The sequence below is a fragment of the Galeopterus variegatus genome, unplaced genomic scaffold (genome assembly GCF_000696425.1).
Source record: "Galeopterus variegatus unplaced genomic scaffold, G_variegatus-3.0.2 Scaffold1031, whole genome shotgun sequence".
Taxonomy (NCBI): Eukaryota; Metazoa; Chordata; class Mammalia; order Dermoptera; family Cynocephalidae; genus Galeopterus; species Galeopterus variegatus.
In genome coordinates this window covers 369,447-388,543 of record NW_007727142.1, presented here as the reverse complement: position 1 = coordinate 388,543, position 19,097 = coordinate 369,447, and the positions used below count along the sequence as shown (strand labels likewise).

The 19,097-nt window shown below is 35.5% G+C and overlaps 1 protein-coding gene across 6 annotated transcripts in view; it reads right to left on the bottom strand.

Moving 5' to 3' along the window:
- Positions 1-19,097, bottom strand: part of PKP4 (plakophilin 4) — a 235,230-nt gene that overhangs the window by 70,668 nt on the left and 145,465 nt on the right. For all 6 annotated transcript variants that reach the window (XM_008574306.1, XM_008574309.1, XM_008574307.1 and 3 more), the window contains one exon: positions 2,649-2,683. In XM_008574306.1, coding sequence (XP_008572528.1) covers positions 2,649-2,683 — 35 coding nt within the window. The remainder of the gene's footprint in view (positions 1-2,648; positions 2,684-19,097) is intronic.

Genomic DNA, 19,097 nt, shown 5'->3' with positions numbered 1-19,097 from the left:
CGGCTTTATCTTCAAACAGCCTACTATCCCGAGTACAGGTTAAAAATCAACCAACCCACCATCAACATAAGTGTTGGAGAGGATGTGGAGAAAACAGAACCCTTAAATTTTATTGGTGGAAATATAAAATGCTGCAGCCATTCTTGAAACTAATCTAGTAGTTGCTTAAAAGGTTAAGCACAGAGTTGCTATAGGACCTAGCAATTCCACCGTTAGGTATATACTTAATAGAAATGAAAACATATATTCAAAACTTGTACATGGATGTTCACAGCAGCATTGTTCATAACAACCAAAAGTAGAAACAACCTAAATGTCTACCAACTGATGAATGGATAAATAAAAAGTGTTATGAATAAAAAGTGTTTATTTTTGGATATGAACATAAAAGTGTTATGAATGGATAAATAAAAAGTGTTCACAAAAAGGAGTGAAGTACTGATACATGCTACAACAGAGATGAACCTTAAAATACACTAAGGAAAGATGGCAGTCACAAAGGACCACATGTTGTATGATTCCAGTTATTTGAAATGTCTAGAATAGGCAAAAAGAAAGAAAGTAGATTAGTGGTTGTCTAAGACTGGTAGGTTTAGGGAGAGAATGGGGGTGACTGCTTGTTGGTACATGCTTTATTTCAGGGATAATGAAAATGTTCTAAAATTGATTGTGGTAATGGATGCACAACTCTGAATATACTAAAAAACATTTAAGTGTATACTTTAAATGGGTAAACTGTATGGTATGTGAATTATATCTCAATAAAGCTACATAATAAATTTATGTTATACATTACATATAAAGAAAGAGAAAACTATAAGGGAAACAAAAAAATTAGGTTCATTAAGTGCACGTGTACCAAATTTGCACCTTTGAAGGAAAGAACTGCAACACTGTGGTAAATGTCCTGTTAGGCTGTAAAGGTTTCAAGTGCATTGTGAGTCAAGTTAAGAATCAAAAAAGTTCTTGGGATGTTTTAAAACTTGTAACATCTTTGTGTATATTTCCCCCAAATATGTATTTTATTATTAAATTGAAATATTCACTCCATATATTCATTAGGCATATTTTTAATACCTGATAAAGACTGGGCATATTCTAGGCACTGAGCAGGAGAGAAAAAAAGACTTTCCAAGGGCTTAGGATTTAGTCATGAAGCTCAAACATTCCTATGACAGGGTAAAGAAGCTTTATTCTTCATTCATGTAAGCATGTATTCATTCACTTAGGTGGTCAATTACCTAGGGTCTACCACCCACAGGTCCTTGGAATACTTTGTTGAACAGAGTAGACATGGTTCCTGCTCTCAGTAATGACCTTAAGCACTGTGACAAAGTGGGGTAATAAAATTAACTCTATAATTTGACCCAGTGCAACTCTCAAGCCTTTGTACATCTTAGCACCTCCAAACCAATTTTAAATATTCCCACGTGCCACTTCTGTTGTCTCCTCTATTACAAAATGACAATGTCCACTCCACAGCCTGGCCACCTGTCAAGCCCAAGGTCCCAGGCCCATTTTCTCCACAGAGCTGTCTCAGAAGTGGATTGTCCATTTATAACAATGTCTCCCACAAAATACTTATTTGGCAGTTAACCACATATTATTTCATGCCGTGTCTTTCCTTGTATTAAATTGCTGTTTCTAAGTCTTACTGTTAGGTAGCTTTTCATACGTCTTTGCCTAATCAACAGTTTGAATAAACACTACATTCCTTGGGAATATAAAACAGAAATACCTTGTAAAACAGAATACTTCGTATGCACTATAAACACCACCAGAATCCTGGTACCAGGTTCAGGTAAACTCAGATACTGGTCGTTTTGTAATCTAAGTTTTCCTCAATTCGAGCTTTGTTTAAAAAGTGCCAAAGTTTTTAGATATCAAGGCCTATTGTAGCATTTATAACATTGGTGGCATTGTCCTTTACATTGGAAGCTCGATAGGGGGTGGGGGAGAGAGAGGGACAGGGACATATGTGTGTTGTGTCCATCACTGTCTGCCCAGCAGTGGGCACAGTACCCGGCACATGATGCAGGTTCTCAATAAACATTTACTGAATGAAGACTGAATATGAATACATCAAATATCTGTGAAAGTGGCAGACACTGTCAGTGTAATTCATCTTTCCTATGCAGTAAACATTAGGGTAAAAAGAACAGATAGAATACACTAAAAGCTACTGGACTCTATTAGACTATATTAGAAGCTACCAGATATTCTACGTGTGGCTACATAAAGAAAATGAACATTGTAGGCAACTCTTCTTGGAGTATGAGAAACATTCTGAAAAGAAAGACCTGATTAGCCTGCTTTCCCAGATTATATAATAACCTTTTTTGAAACCTCTGTTTCCTTATGATGGAAAAGAAAATTTTCAGATATAGGTTGATATTAAAAATGTCCAGAGCTTTAACTTTCTTTACAGACATATACAAATCTACTCAATAATGTTCAAGAAAATTAGGCAAATTAAAATCCAATCCTTCAAAGCAAAGTAGCTCAATACTGTCACTATTAAAGGCTCTGCTTGGCTTATTTCACCAAGAAATAGTAAATTAAGGGAGTAGGCTATGTAATTGCTTTTGTGTGTGTGTGTGTGTGTGTGTGTAAAACATAGCTTTTTTTAATGTAGTAGAAAATCATACCTGTTGATCTCCAAGGAAAGGACTTCTCAGTTGAGCTAGAGAAAAAGAAAGAAATAATGGAGCATTTATTTCCTTTGTTATAAAATTTAACTATGGACCTGTTTTGCATATACACATTTAATTTCCACATTAATTTATATAAAAACATAAAAACCTAAAACAAAATTTTAAGTTCCCTTGTTAACGAAGTTAATTTTTAGACAATATTTAACTTTCTATATCAATTTGGGACAAAACTGTATTTCTACTTGGAAATTAAGGCAAACTATAAAGTGATATTCAATTCTCCTTGAATAAGACAAATAAAATAGCACAACTAAGTATGATATTCACAGTACTATATGATGCATTATACTGTTTTTCTGTGATAATATGAAAACTACATATACAACATACATATTCAAAAACCAAAAAGATTGTTAAAAAGTTCATTTATTTTACTTATTTTCAAAAGAAGCCATTAGATACTACATAGACACAAAAGTTAATGAGGACAGTTTTGAATTGAATGCTGCCTTATAAAATTTAAATGATATCATAGAACTTTATATTGGAAATATAGGGTCTTATAAGCCAGTACAAAATTTTAGCTATATATTTTCCTTGATTTATAGAGTACCTATTTTTAAAATTTGTGCATAAAAACATATCTTGCTTCCCTCTCTTCTCCTACCCCTCTTGGTGCTAAGGGGACAGTGTGGTAAAATACAGGAACAACAGACTAGATTTTTTTTTTTTCCTTTTTGTCTTTTTTCGTGACCGGCAACGGATCGCAACCCTCAGTGTTGCGCCCGTACTGGACCGGGACCGGCACCGGGATCGCAACCCTTGGTGTTGCTCCCGCACCTCGCTCAGCCAGTGAGCAGCCGGTCTGTATGTGGGATCCGAACCCTTGGCGGGAGCGTCGCTGCACTCCCAAGCGGCGCACTGTAGCAGTGCGCCACCGGGCCGGCCTCCAGACTAGATTATTAAGCGTTTATTAAATGCTAGATTAAGTACTTCACATATTATGTCCTTTATATTATTCACAACAACCTTATGAATATGTACATTATTATCTTTATTTTACAGATAAAGAAACATATGCTGATAGCTAAAAGAGCTGGGATCAAACCCAGGATGGTATGATTCCAAAGTCAGTGCTCCTAAGCACTGTGCTGTATGGCAGAACAGCTTGTGATCCCATTTTTGCATTAAACACACACAACAATATATGCCTAGAAAGAAGTCTAGAAAAATAAAAACCAAAGTGCTAGCAGTTATTTCTTTGAGTATGACCATGAAAATTTTTTCTTTTTAAGCATTTGTACATTTTTTTAAATAAGAAAAAACACATTCAAGCATTTTTGGAGTGCTTATTGAATTTAAAGAATAGGTGTGTAACTCTGGGCTTAAGGAATCCCTCTAAAGGACTTGGAACAGATGAAAGGAACAATTCCTGTTAGCGCTGTAGTTCTAAGAATTTTAAGTTCTTGTTAACCCCTCAATATTTTTCCCAAGTCATAGAGTGGTAAATGAAACTCTTGCTGGCTGAAAACCCTAGATTCAGCACAAACTCCCTGAACTTCAATTTTGTGTGCGATTTGCCTTTTCTTCACCCCAGGTGCAGCAGCTCAATTCCAGGACCTTGAACTTGCTGCAAGCAGAGGGGCATGCTCCCAATGAATGGAGTCAATCAGTTAATGCTAATCGTCTCCAGAGCGCAGGTGATGATCCTTTATCTGATGCACTCAACTGATTTCAAAAGGGACTTATGGGAAAACAGCAAAAATTTGGGTCAAATATCAGTAACAGGACATTTATCTTGTTCCTGAGTGTGGCTTATCACTATCTCATGGCTCCAAAGGTGCTTCCTTATACTGAATTTCAATTTCTCTTCAATCTGTTTTTGTGTTCCTATCAAAATGAAATTTTATGTTAAAATTAAAATACTTGGTAAATCAAACTGCCATCTGTGAATGTTTGATATATCTCAAGTTTCCGGGGAATATCATGAAAGTTTATTATCTTCTGAGTTTGAAACTTACATAAACATTAATAAAATACCTTTTCAAGATTTTTAATCCTCAAAATTATAAATCAGAGAATTTAATTCTGGCTAACTGCTCAAATTGGGCAAAGGCTGTGGCTGTTCTGCTCAACTCTTTATGTCGAGTGCTTATCATGTTGCCCGGCATGCAGATGCTCACTATATATTGTTGTTGCAACACAAACTAAAAAATACCGAGTTATTCATTTTTCTGAAAGATCAGATATATATAAATGATTGGTTATTACTGATCAGATTAACTTATTCTCCCCCAGTCTAGTTAGGAAGTTTCTGTGGCCTCTTGGTGTAACAATCAGGCAACCAGCATTTCTGTTTCTGAAAAGGCCTTTGGTCACCAAAATATAATAAGGCATTCCTAGGTGAAGGCAATAGGAAGCCTCAGTCAAAGCAATTTTCCCAGTTAGCTCACGTGGTTAGAGCGTGGTGCAGATAACAGCAAGGTTCACGGTTCAGATCCCCATCCTGGCCAACCACCCAACAAAAAAGTAAGTAAATTTGTCTAAGAACAGATAATTTGAGGTCACTTTCAGTTCTCTGTCATGAATGAAAAAACAGAGAATTCACACTTACTCTGAATAGTTATTATCATACAATTTAATAGGCTTTAAGCTGGCTGGTTAGCTTAGTTGGTTAGAGCATGGTGTTGATAACACCAAGGTCAAGGGTTTGTGTCCCATAATGGCCAAACGCCAAGAAAAAAAAAATTTTTTTTTTCCTTACCCTATTTAAGGTAAAAAGATATAAATCAGTAGGAAAACAAGCTAATAATGAGGATTAAAAATAAGTAAAAAGTTCCATGGTTTATTCTGAAGACCATATATTCAGCCCAAATACTTTCACATGAAATTCTACAATTACATGTAATAACTGGTCATTATACGTTATTCAGAACAGTCTATTTCCCTTTTGAACTACTCACTTTAAATGACTCTCAAATTGTTCACTACTCAGATTGAGAGACTGGACAATAAATACATGGAATATTGAAATGCTGTTTTAAGTCACTGAATGCAACCCACTTTTATTATAACAATGAGTCAGCTTCATGTTAGACATAGGATTATTTCCCTCATTCTTTCTTCTCTCCCTCCAACCATCTATTCCTAGAAACGCTTCCCCAAGTCTTACTTAGTGTCATGTGTCTACAGGTGTACTGTGCCCACAGATGACTGCATCCCACTTCCCTTTTACTTGTCTTCTGAAGATGCCAAGTAGCTTGTATTCTAGGAGCTTCTACTGGAATATGAAATGCACTTTAAAATATAAAAACGGAATCATCCAAAACTTATTTCAATGAGAAGATACATTCATAATTTCTAATAACTTAATAACATAATTCTAATAACTTAATGATCAATGACCTTTTAGAATGAAATCCATTTTAATGTGAAAAATATTAGTTTTAACAAAGACACTATGCCTTTACCATATTACATAAAAATATGTAGTAAATTACTGTAAAATTCTACAGACTTGTGAAATTAAATTTTTTTCATTCACAGATACAAATGGAGGCAAAATTATCTCTACTGGACACTTACTGCTGCTATGCAATGTCTTTGAAAACTTTCCTTATTTTCCCATATTATGAGTCACAAAAGTTGTCTGCTCTTAACTCCTCTGCAGCCAGAGGGTAGGCCAGTGAGTGCGGGTTGATCCACAGGACTTGGGAAGGGAGGGCAGTAGTATCCTGAGCATTTGCAGTGGACACAATGGTGGCAGTGGGAACTGTTCCTGGACACCCAGATTCAGAAACTGGCTCTCTGGTCTTCCTAGAGATTGTTTGACTTGACACCCAAACGCTTTTAGTAAGTTACTTTTTTGTTGTTCACACAATCCAGAGAGCAGTCTTCTGTTTGTAACTAAAAATCCTTATTGTAATTACCATAAAACTAACAAATACAAACAGGTCCCCTGAAAAGAGCACAAGTCTCACTCCTGAACTGTGGACTTTATTTCCAACTGCATACCAGATATTCAACACACTTCCTATTCAATATGTTGACACGTATGACTCACGTATGTTTGGTTATGACTCGTTTAGTTATTACCACCCAGTCACTCAAACTGAAGAGCAGGGAGTCATTTTATTGTTTGTTCTCCCCACTAGTGTGTAAGCTCCAAGAGGGCAATGAAGTCTGCCTTGTTCAAAAAAGTGTTGCCAGAACCTAAGGCAGCATCTGGCATGTGGCTATTGCTCAAAACACACACGATTTCAATTCATCCCCACTATCACTGATACAGTTTGGGCCTTCATCCTCTCATCTTCTTTTAGCTAGATCATTCTTTCAGTCTCTCTCCTTACTGGTCTTCCTGGCTTTGGTTCTGCATCCTTTCAGGCTTGCTTCCATGCTGCTACTACAGTGATTTTTCAAACACTCAAATCTGATGTGATTCTCCTGCTGCTAATGCATAACAGATCCCCAAGGGAGAATATGCAAACATCTTCGTGTGGCACAGAAGGCCTTCTACCATGTGGCTCCTGCTCATCTGCCCTTTCCCACACAAACCCACATTCTAGGCACTTCTAATTACTTGCAGTCGCCTTGCACATCATGCCGCTTCACACTTCCAATGCTATTTTTGGGGTAGAATGTGCAGGAACACAGTCTGGAAATTCTTTCAGAATTACTCAAATTCCAGAATGGTATATGCTGGTACCATGTAACAATGTATGTATCATATACCCACGAAAATGAACGCTCTAATAAAGTGTACCTTCACTTTGTATCAGTTCCTATAAAACAGGAATATTTTCGGAAAATGTTCTACTTAAATCAGTACCTAATTTTCTCGATTCTTCTGTCTGGTGTGAGCCAGCCTGCTTCAGTGGACACCAATGGGTAACCCCCCCTCACCTTCTCTCAGGCCTAGATGGAGCTCGTTCTATCACTAGTACATGCAGGCTACTGTTTCCAGTCTCCTACAAGACACACTGAATTGGGACAGGATCCAAGAGTTATTCCTCTGTTGAAAAGAGAACCAAGTCTCAGCCAGTGATAGAATACGGTCAAGCTGTAAAATTTACTGCCTAATTTTTAAAAAAAAATTTATTGCATTAAGAAATTTTATCCACAAACACAACCCTCATTAATAGCTCAAAAAATTAACCATAGCCAAAAAAAAAATAAAAATAAAAATAAGAACCAAGTCTCAGCCAGTGATAGAATACGGTCAAGCTGTAAAATTTACTGCCTAATTTTTTAAAAAAAATTTATTGCATTAAGAAATTTTATCCACAAACACAACCCTCATTAATAGCTCAAAAAATTAACCATAGCCAAAAAAAAAATAAAAATTAAAATTAAATTTCACTTAGTATTAACTGGCAGGAATTACTTGGATGAATTGTTCTAGAAATTGTTTTATGAGTAGAGCATGGATGTGTCTCACTGTTTGGATAACCTACCATCTACAGTCTTCTCCCTGGTGACTGTCAATCATCCTTCAAGAATAAGCTTGATGAGAGTTGGTCACTTCCTCCTTTATGTCAAGAATGTGCCCAACAAATCATCTCTATTTCTGTACTTTTTGTATGATTATAACTGCAGTACCTATCTGTTTCCATAACCAGACTATGGCCTTCTTGAGGGTAGAGACTATATGTTAACTCTACCTGCATCTAACCAGGAACAAAAAAAAATAAAAATAAAAATAAAATTTCACTTAGTATTAACTGGCAGGAATTACTTGGATGAATTGTTCTAGAAATTGTTTTATGAGTAGAGCATGGATGTGTCTCACTGTTTGGATGACCTACCATCTACAGTCTTCTCCCTGGTGACTGTCAATCATCCTTCAAGAATAAGCTTGATGAGAGTTGGTCACTTCCTCCTTTATGTCAAGAATGTGCCCAACAAATCATCTCTATTTCTGTACTTTTTGTATGATTATAATTGCAGTACCTATCTGTTTCCATAACCAGACTATGGCCTTCTTGAGGGTAGAGACTATATGTTAACTCTACCTGCATCTAACCAGGAATAAACAAGCTACCTTAACTGAGTAATACATTCTATTGAACACTTACATTTCTATATCTTCATTAATTATAATTAAGTTAAATGTTCAATTATAATAAGGAGATATTAAAACATACTTTAAGTCTTTTATTTCTATCTAGTATTGCTTTGTCTTTCCTTTTAATTAGTACATTTAAAACTTTGCTCATTCTCTTTCAATGCATTTGTAAAATATTCCATTAGTTTCATGTGAGTTCTTGACTAGGTAAAGTTCATTCGGCACTTTAGCTTTCTTAAGTGCTCTTGAATTTATGTTGAAAATGTCACTTTTTGAATATAATGCCTGTAGAAGTCCCAGGTCTTAAAAGTTTTCCCTAGGTGGGCAGGTCAAATTTCTCCTTACCCTGACCCTCCACAAGAATACCCTTGAGTTCGTTTTATACTCATAACTGGTATGGTGAGAAGTGGGGTCTAGAAGACTGAGATGGAACAAAGGGCTCCCTAATGCTGGAAACCACCTTCTGATATTTCAAGAACTCATAACATCTACCAATAGGTAACTGTGAGGTTACAACTAGTTTTATTTTTCTTATGTTTTCTTATGTTTGGCAAACAGGAAGCTCATTTCTAGGACATAACTCCTTCACATTAGAGACTTATGCTCTGTCTTACCGTAGGAATAACTAGAACAGCTAGACAAACAATATATCGTGATTATCCTTCCCCAAACAAGTGTGAATAGCTCTTCATCCTTCCACTGGGTAGTCCAGGAAGTCAAAGGCAGGCTAATATGTAAAACAGATAATGAAGGTCAGCTGCTTTGCCTAGCTGAGTAAGAGAGGAGTTGGAAGACAAACATATCTCTATCAACCACATTATTGCCCATAAGGGGTTCTGAGGACCCTAGTTTGAAAAATCATTAGCCTAGGCAGTAAGGATTTCTTAGCAATAATACTCTGAAAGCAATCCTTCTTGGTATTTAACTACATTTTTAGGAACCTCTTACAAATTTATTTAGTGTCCATTCATAATCTCAACAAAAACAATGACAAAAACTCTTCCTTCAAATTCATGATTTTTCACTGACTGAGGCTCCCTTTATCATTCTGTGAGACCCTGGGCAATTCTCCATTGGATTGAGACTGATTTCTTCCTGAGAAAGGACCACTTATTAATTCTTTCTGGCTTTTCATAGCCATTAGTTCCCTCTCTTCCAAAGGCCTTTCCCAAGATCTCAGCAGCCAGGAAGAGTGAAAAGGTGACAATAGGCTCATGGTTGTAGTTTAGTTATTTTTGTGTGTGTTATGACTTTGCCCCTGAAAATGGTACACGCCTATCATTTGAACTAAGCAAGGCATAACAAATGAGACAGGGCAAAGTGTCTCTTCATAATTATTTATGTGATAAGAGGGGGTGATGTTGAGGTTACAGAAAAGAATGAGCACTGGAATTATAAGTGATGTCCTTCATGTACAATACAGCTGCTCCTGACCCCTCAGCAACAGGACGTGAGCCTTGAGTTGCCTTCCACCAGCAGAGATGGATCTGTGCTGATCCATCTCCACTCCAAGCCCAATCACTGGGGCGACCAACAGAATGAGCAAACAAGATGGCTATCGGAAAGCCTGACACTTCATGAAAGACGGGAAAGTCAAAGGTTAGAATCTGACACACATTTCCCTCTCAGTGGCACTTTACCTGAAAACCATTGCCATGCTCTCAGAATGTACCTTTACACTTTTAATCTTTAAAAATCATGAGCAATAGGAACAGCAAAGGATAGTACAAAAGTGCAATACTGGTTTCCATCGGCTGCTAGAAAGTTTGAGTAAAACGTGTGGCCAGCCACTGAGGTAAACATTTTTGGTTTCATTCCTGGTCCTTTTTTTTTTTTTCTTTTCAAGCAATTGTTTGACATTCCTATAACCTTGCTCTGGATGGAGCAGGGCAAGGCCTCAAACCATTTCAAAAGTGTCTGGCAAGCACCGTAGGAATGTGTAGGGTCACTGCAGACCCCAGCACACTGGAGGTTTGTGATCTGGTCCTACTTTTTTTTCTCAATTCTTCATTCCACTTTTCCCTCATGCTATCCTACCATATTTTTGGACCTTATAACAGCTGTCCAAAATACATTCCAGGAAAAGGTAAGATCTAAATAAATAATATTATGACCAGTCTCCTGAAGTAAAAATTACTTATTTGAGGCACAGAAAAAACATTAAAGGATTGGAAAACACAATCTAAGTAATCTTCAGGGGGAGTAGAGGTGAACACATTTCAGAAGATGTTAAATAGTCTTTGACAAAAGCATTTTGTGCTACTGCTTTGAATCTATGAATAAAAGATTCAGAAGACCATATGGGAAGGGGAAGATCAGAAAGGATGTAGTACTAGACAAAAATGAGTCAAATAGTTCCCTCTGGTATCCCCATAAATTATACAGGAAGCATGACTTCTGTTTAACCCTATCCCATAACAGGTGTTGCAACTAGTTAAAGCAGAAATCAAAATGGAATGGTTTTTCAACACATCAGTTGATGTTTGAAAGAGTGAAAGCAACTCAGATGTAAAAAGAAAGGTGGTGAAACACAACACCAGAACCAACTAAGTATTATGCCATGGGCTGGGATCCTAGTTCGGCAAATGGTCGGCCTTGAACTAGATGAGCTGCGGAAATTATTTGTGTTCATGGCCAACAAAATGCTACTGTCTCATTTCTATCCTGCCAGAAGCTCCAAAAGAAAAGGAACAGAAAGAGAAAAAAAATTAATTTAAAATAGAAAAAAGAAAGAGCACATACTCTTTTCTTTTAGAAATGCAAAAAGCAATTTAAATCTTATAATTTTAAATAAAGCCGGAGCTGGTAAGGAGCAGGAAAAGGGTCCTGTTTTTCTGTCTGCACTACATGAGATTAGAGCATAGCATTAACATGGCACTAAGCTGTAGAGATGTATATTAAGAGACAAACTGGCATCCAAAACCCTGAAATTCATACTTATAGTTTTGTTTATGACACATACGATTTCATTTTGTACACTAGTCAAGATTTAAAATGCTTTGAAAAGCCTATGTAAAAATTTACTGAAAAGGAGTTTTAAGATTATCGTAAGCTTAAATTTATTAAACATTTACTCCCCTGATCATTTACCCTACTTAGCGATTCAAAAGCAAATGATTTATTCACATTCAATTCTTTGCTACTCATGTAAAGGTACTATCAAATTTGATGTGTGACTAAAGAATAATATTCACTTTCTGTCCATTGATTATCCAGAGTAATGATTTATTTTTAACTTTTATATACAGTAAAGTTTCTTTAATTTCTAGGAAAAACCTTATTTTTAATTATGAGTGTAAAAAAAAAAAAACAATACATTTTTAAAATTTCTGCTTTGCTTTTTGGAAAAAAACCCAGTTTCTCATTGTAACAGCATTTTCAGCACTTGATTCATAGACAAGCACCATAAATAGATGTTTTAGTGCTAAAGGAGAAATGAATTCACATGTAGGGTAGAGTACTGACCCAGGACCATCAATAACTGTGCTGGAGAAAGGATGGGCTCAGAAGGATACAGTCACTATTTGACCTAGCATACACTATGTTTCTATGTAGTAAAACATCTGGAATCCAGGAAAGTGGTTCTGGAACGCTTTAAATCCCTCCTGAAAATTCTTGTTTTGTTTTCTTCTCTATTTATCTCCCACACATAAGTGTGCAGAATTTCCAAACTACTGAATAGGGAAATGAAACAGAACAAAAGCCTATTAGAAAGAATGAGAAGGAATGATGATAATGATAACAAAGGATCCGGGTAAAGTCTCTGAAAACAGCATTCCTGACACATGGTGGGCGATCCATAAACACTGTTCTGAGGTGGAACAGTCACCCTCCATGGTAAACAGACAAGGTGAGTGGTTGGTCAGGACTCTTAAATTTCTAGATTTCACGTCCAGCATTCTTCTTTTAAGAAATATGAATTCACAGAGGAACAACAGTTTACAATGTAACAGAGGAGGTGGGTCAGCAGCTTAATTCTTCCTCCCTTTTGCTCCCTTCCCTACTCACTGTCATAACGAGTCAGCATTATTGATGAGAATGGCATTATGGAGTATATGCAGCATATTATATAAATTCATAATCTATACAATTTAAAAATCAGAGCCAATAAATGGTCTTATTTAAACTTTTGAAAAGAATATCTACCACTCAGATTTTAAGAAATATAACCAAACTAATTTTACAAAAATGGAACTAATTATAATTATCAAAACATAATTTCAGCCAGAAAACTGACCTGAATCATCTAACATTTTAATCTTTTTGTTATGCATCACTTAAACCATATACAATAAAAAATGGTATAATGAACCCCCTATGTATTTATTATCCAGCTTCAACAAAAAAGTAAACATGTTGTCAAACTTATTTCATCTATACTGTCATCCATTATTTTCTCTGCATTGCTGGATTATTTTGAAGCAAACTCAGACTTCTTATCACTTTGGTAATAACCACTTTAGATGTATCTCTAGATATAGATACAGTACTTTAAAAAGAATATAACCTAAATATTATCACACCAAAAAATTAACAGTACAATTCTTAGTATCAACAAATATCTAGTCAGTATTCATACTGCCTGTTTTAATTTTTAAAAACAATTGGTTGGTTTGGATCAGGACCAAAAACAAGTTCTGCACATTGAATTTGGTAGCTCTGTCTCTAAAAATCTCTTTAATGTAGTTTTGCCCACCGCCCCCTTTTTTAACTGTTTGAAATTTTCATTTGCCCTGCAGAACTCCCACCAGCCAGGATCTAATGAATGCATCAACACAGTGTCATTTAACATGTTCCACTGTCTCTTATACTTCCCAGAAACTGGCATTTATATCTAGATGCCTGAGCAATTTTGGGGCAAGACTACATCGTAGGTGCCATTATATATTTCCCATTGCATCACATCAGGAGCTATAATTTCTGGCTGTCTTCTTTTTTATGATATTAGTATAAGACAGATCAGTGGGTTCAGGTGCAGTCAGCCTGATCCATTCACTGTAAAACTTCCTACCACCTTTTCAGCTGATGATTTTAGCAGCCATTGATGATCACTGGTTAAGATCGATTATTTCGTTAGTGGTTGTAATTCACCCAAGATTTTAACTTCTAGCCTTATGCTTAATGTACTACTCTCTTCAATAATGTAATTTCTGCTTTTGTATTTATTTAATAAGAAATGATACAATACTATTTCACTTATTACTTACAAATAAGTCTTTACTGAAAAGTATTTTGCTACTGCTGCTCAGTAAATATCTGTATTTTGTAGTTCTTAAGCACTTGTTTTTGTATCGTGGTTGACAATTTTACTTGGATTTTCTCTGTGGCTCACAGAGCCCCATTTCTGATAATGCAGCTAAAGCTGGGAAGTCTATCAACCTTTGACGTAGACTGAAGCAAAGACTACACATCATAGGATCTTATAATAACTGGCTACTGTTTTTCTCTGATAAAAAAAAAGGGCTAGAAGAAATAAACACACATACACACACCCTAAAGACCTTCCTCTGTGGATTATAAACCGTCCATTAATGTATACCAAACACTGTATCGCAACTATTTGACAGTGGTTAAAATGTATTAATTGTTAAATGTAAGTTTTTTTTAGCTGTGAAGATCTGTAGCCCACAGGCTTTTTTCTTCTTCAGTTTTAGAGTGTTTCCCCGCCTATTTAATTGTGGAATAACACAACAGAATAGAAGAATCTATACAAAAACAGATTAGATTGATTTGTCATTAAATAGACCGCGAAGCCTCAGGGAGGACAGCGATAATAACAATTCAGACACTACAAAGTCTGGCAAACTTGTCAAGCTTCTTTTCCCCAAGCAGACATGACATATAAATTTTTACAGCAAGCTGATTAACTCCCGAAAATGCATGAATAGATGGCCCTCACTTTTAGGTAGATAATCACATTTTGTCCATACATCATTAGATTAGAGCTGTATTTGGTAGTTCTCCGAAGGGTTAAGGAAACATCTCATCATACACATCACTCTTTCCGCTGTCCTTAACCTGCCAAATGATAATGAAAATGAGAGTTTAACACCAACCTTCCTTTATTTCATCATGAAAATTAAAGTGATTAGATGAAGGAATGGTAAACTTTCCCCCCCAAAATCATTACCTGTAGAAAGTACATTAGTGAAGCTATGTTTTTCAAGGTTGTTTTCTAGAATTTTTGAATTAATATTTATATGATTTCTTGTAACATGTTTGTGATTAACTAAGAGTGAAATAGCAGCCACTCCAGAATTTCCAGATAGGAGAGACAAAACAGTGGTGGTAGAGGTGGGGCTGGAGGAAAGGTGTTTTCTAGTGGTCTTTGTACAGCAAGCACAGTTTTTACATAGACTGTGTGCATTTGGAGTGGTAGAGTGACAAGATAGAGGTAAGCAGGGTGCTTAAGTCTTCCCAAACCACTTCTGGAAACCAATAGAAAAATACTAGAACATGTCATCCTAATGACAGACTCAGGTGTACAATAATAATTAAAGCCAAATCAAAGGAAAATACACCACCACCATCACCACCAAGACGAAAAATAAAACACTATTGAACAGTAAGAGAATCAATGGGTAGAAAGCATCTACCAGCACCAGTGTCGAGTATGTAATAGGTGCTCAGTGGCTATTGTTCTCTTCCCTACAATATGAATACAAAGAAGTATTTTCACCTAAGATATGATAGTCAAAGATACCAAGATAAGGCTCCTGTGATAGAGCTGGGACAGCCAATGCGATCTGATCAACACAGCACTCTTCACAAAATTATACTACAGGCATATATTTTATGCTGTTACGAAGGCACTTTGTCATGTGGTTATTTATGCACAATAATTCCTCCTGCTAGAATAGACATTTCTAAGCTTTTATATGTCTAGAAAAAGCAAAGGCATAAATATTTATTGAGTGAATTTAGAAAAGACATCATAAATATTTGCAGAAAAAAATAAATACAGTCATTAAAGGAAATGTGAAAATAGAAAGTATTAATAGTTAGTATCAGCTGTTTGAGCTTTCACCTACCCTAAGTTGCAGGTTTGGATAATCTGGGATCTATTATTATATATCATATACAGAAGGTTCTTTCTTCTATATATTTGTCATAGTAATGAAAGATTGGTATTCTAAAAATAGATTAATATGGTGTATTTTGCTATGATGTACTAGGACCTGTAGTATTTTAAGAAATACATCCCAGAGTTATTTTAGCTTAAAAAAAACTAATGATAGAACCAAAAAGAATAAGCAAATTATTCATTAGAAAAATGAGCAAAGAATATAAATAAAAGAGGAAACCCAAATGGACCATAAGCATATGAAAAGATACTCAATCTCACTCAATCAAGCAAATACTCAGTCAAGAAAATGTAGAGGCTTCCGGTCAGAATGGCAGAATAGATGGTCCCCAGTGTCACTCTCTCAAAAAAAAAAAAAAAAAAAAGGAAGAGGTCCTCTGTCTCCACAAAACACACTTGAGTAACAGAAGAAGAGTCTGATTTATGATAATAAGGAACGACTTGATCACACCTGTCTCAGTCTCAGTACTGGACAGATCATCTAGACAACAAACCAACAGAGGAACAGTTAACCTATCAGATGGAGAGAACAAATCTATGGTTATTAGAGGGGGAAGGGGGAGAGGAGAGATTGGATAAGGGCATAAAGAATAAGTGTGATTTATAACAATGAATATGCTAATAAAAAAAGAAAACACAAAGGAAAATAACAGTAGAATGGCAAAAATCAAAGAGCCTGCACAACATGGAATATTGGCAAACAAAGGAAGAAAGGAAGGGAGGGAGGGAGGAAGGGAGGAAGAAAGGAAGGAAAAGGGAACCTGGAAATTTTTCACACACTGCTAAAGAGGGTGCAATTGTTGAGCTACTTCAGAGAGCAATTCAGCAAGATCTAGAAAAACTGGAAATGTGCTTTAATTATGACAGAAATATTCCATTTCTAATTATATATTTTCTAGAATCTGACACATGTTAACCAGGAGATATGTTCAAGGATGTTCACTGTTATATTATTTATAGTATTATGAAACCTCAATAGCCTATGATATAAATATATAAGTGGTTTAAAAAATAAACTAGATCTACAGGGTGGATAGATCTCAAATAGAAAAATCAAGATGCACAATGATACACAGATTATACCATTTGCACGTGTTAAAAAAGCAACACAAACTATTAGCCACAGATGTATATATGTATATGATATATATGTATAAGTATTTGATATAAAAGTACACAAAATAATTGGAATACTACACACTACTGGTTACTTATAGGGAAGGGAGAATAAGGCAAAGGGGACTTGAACTTTACGTTTAATTTTTTTTTTTAATAAAAAAGAAGCCAATATGATGAATTTTCAATTTTGGAATGTGAGAACGCACTTGAATTTTTGTTATATCCTACTCTGTACTTATAATTTTTAACATTTCTCAAAATAAAAAAGATTAAAAAATATGGACAATCCCAAAATGAGAGTAATAATGAAGAATTTAAGAGCAGTGTTGCTTTTTTGACACGGCGAAAGTAATTACCAATTCTTATCAAGCAGTAAAGGTAAATTTTTTAAAAAGCATCTTGAAATATCCTGTATGACCCACTTAAAGTTCTTTATCAATACAAGTTGAGCATCCCTAATCTGAAAATCCAAAATCTGAAACACTCTGGTCCCAAGTGTTTTGGATAATGAATACTCAACCTGTATACATGTGGTTAAAAAAACCTAATGACTAAGAGTTGGGGCTAGTAACATAATTCTTATTTTGATTCAATAATTCATTACTGTTAAATAATTTAAGAATAGTAATTATAGAATGTGAACTATGAAAAATTACAGAAAATGAAATGTTATTTTAATTAAAGCAATTCTTTAAAAGATAATTAAATAATGGCATGATACATATATTTTAGATTCATGGGCCTCTGAATTTTAAAAAGTATTTTCCTCTTCATTAATTAGGAAAGTTAATACAGCTGGGCTGCCTCCATATATAACCAAATGTATTAAAACAGTCTTAAAAATAATCTGAAACTTTGATGCTAACTATAAACTTTATGGTTAATTTACTATGATCTTTCTTGTGGTCCCTCCCAACCACATCATCCACTTAACATTTTAAAATGCACAGTCTAAGCATCAATTCATTGTGAAATATTTATTCGCTATGGTTAAAATACTTTGTTATATAATGTTCTAAGCTCATAAAAAATTCTATTCCTTATGAAAAGTATTTGGTTGAAAATCCAAACTCTACGTGGTTACAATCTTAGTTTAAAATAGGTTAGCCTAATGAAATACTAGTTGAATTACCTCGGTTTCACATGTCCTGCAGAAGACTGTTATACAAGTTTAATTCAAATGTGTAGAGATAGTTGTCACTTGGATTTGTATGTCCCAGATGAAATTGGCTTGTGACCGGAATTGGCAATGAGAAGCAGTAATTATAAATGCCTTCTGGAAGAATTGTGCTTGAGCAAACTGCTCCAGATAAATGACTTCTGTAGAGCTGCTGGTCAGCCACAGACTCATTTTGTATCTTTCAGATGTGTGACTCTACTGTGTTTATAATAGGAGTCGCATCATAAAAATTCAATGTTACTAAATTTGCTCATTAGAGAATTCATTTAATAAATACTCACTCTAGAGATCCCAAAGAGGGTTTCTGATAACTGCATTCAAATATTAAATAGTTTTTTTCTCCATTTAGTCTGAATTAGAAATAAAGTCAAAGAGCTTTTATTTGTTTGACCATTGAGAGAGTCACTAGCGACCAAATACAACACCAAGTAAAGGAAATCTGGTGAGCTATATTGTGATGAACATCACAGGACCCTCAAATAGCTTTACCTACTATGTACTTAAAAGTAAGTCAACACAGAAAACTAGCCCAGCAATAAACAAGGATTTACCATAACAAAGCAAAGGAGAAAGGAAAGAAGTGAAGCCAATGTAAAAAGAGTAGGAAGATGGCACAGGCCAAGGGGAATCTCCCTTGTGTCTCCCACCCCCCAATCGAAGAACGCTTGGAGCAAAACCCCTGAGATTTTCTCCTCTTAAAACCCAAAACACAGCAGCACTATTCACAATAGCCAAAAGGCAGAAATAACACAAATGTCCAACTGATGATGTGGTACATCCATATAATGGAATATTATTTGGAGAACAAGGGATGAGGTACTAATACATGCTACGACATGCAGGAAAATTAGAAATATCATGCTAAGTGAAACAAGCCAGACACAAAGGGCCACATATTGTGTAATATATTTACGAAGTGTCCAGGACAGGCTAGCCCATCAAGAGAACAGTAGATTAATTAGTGGTTCCCAGGGGCTGGGGTGGGGGGGGTGGGAG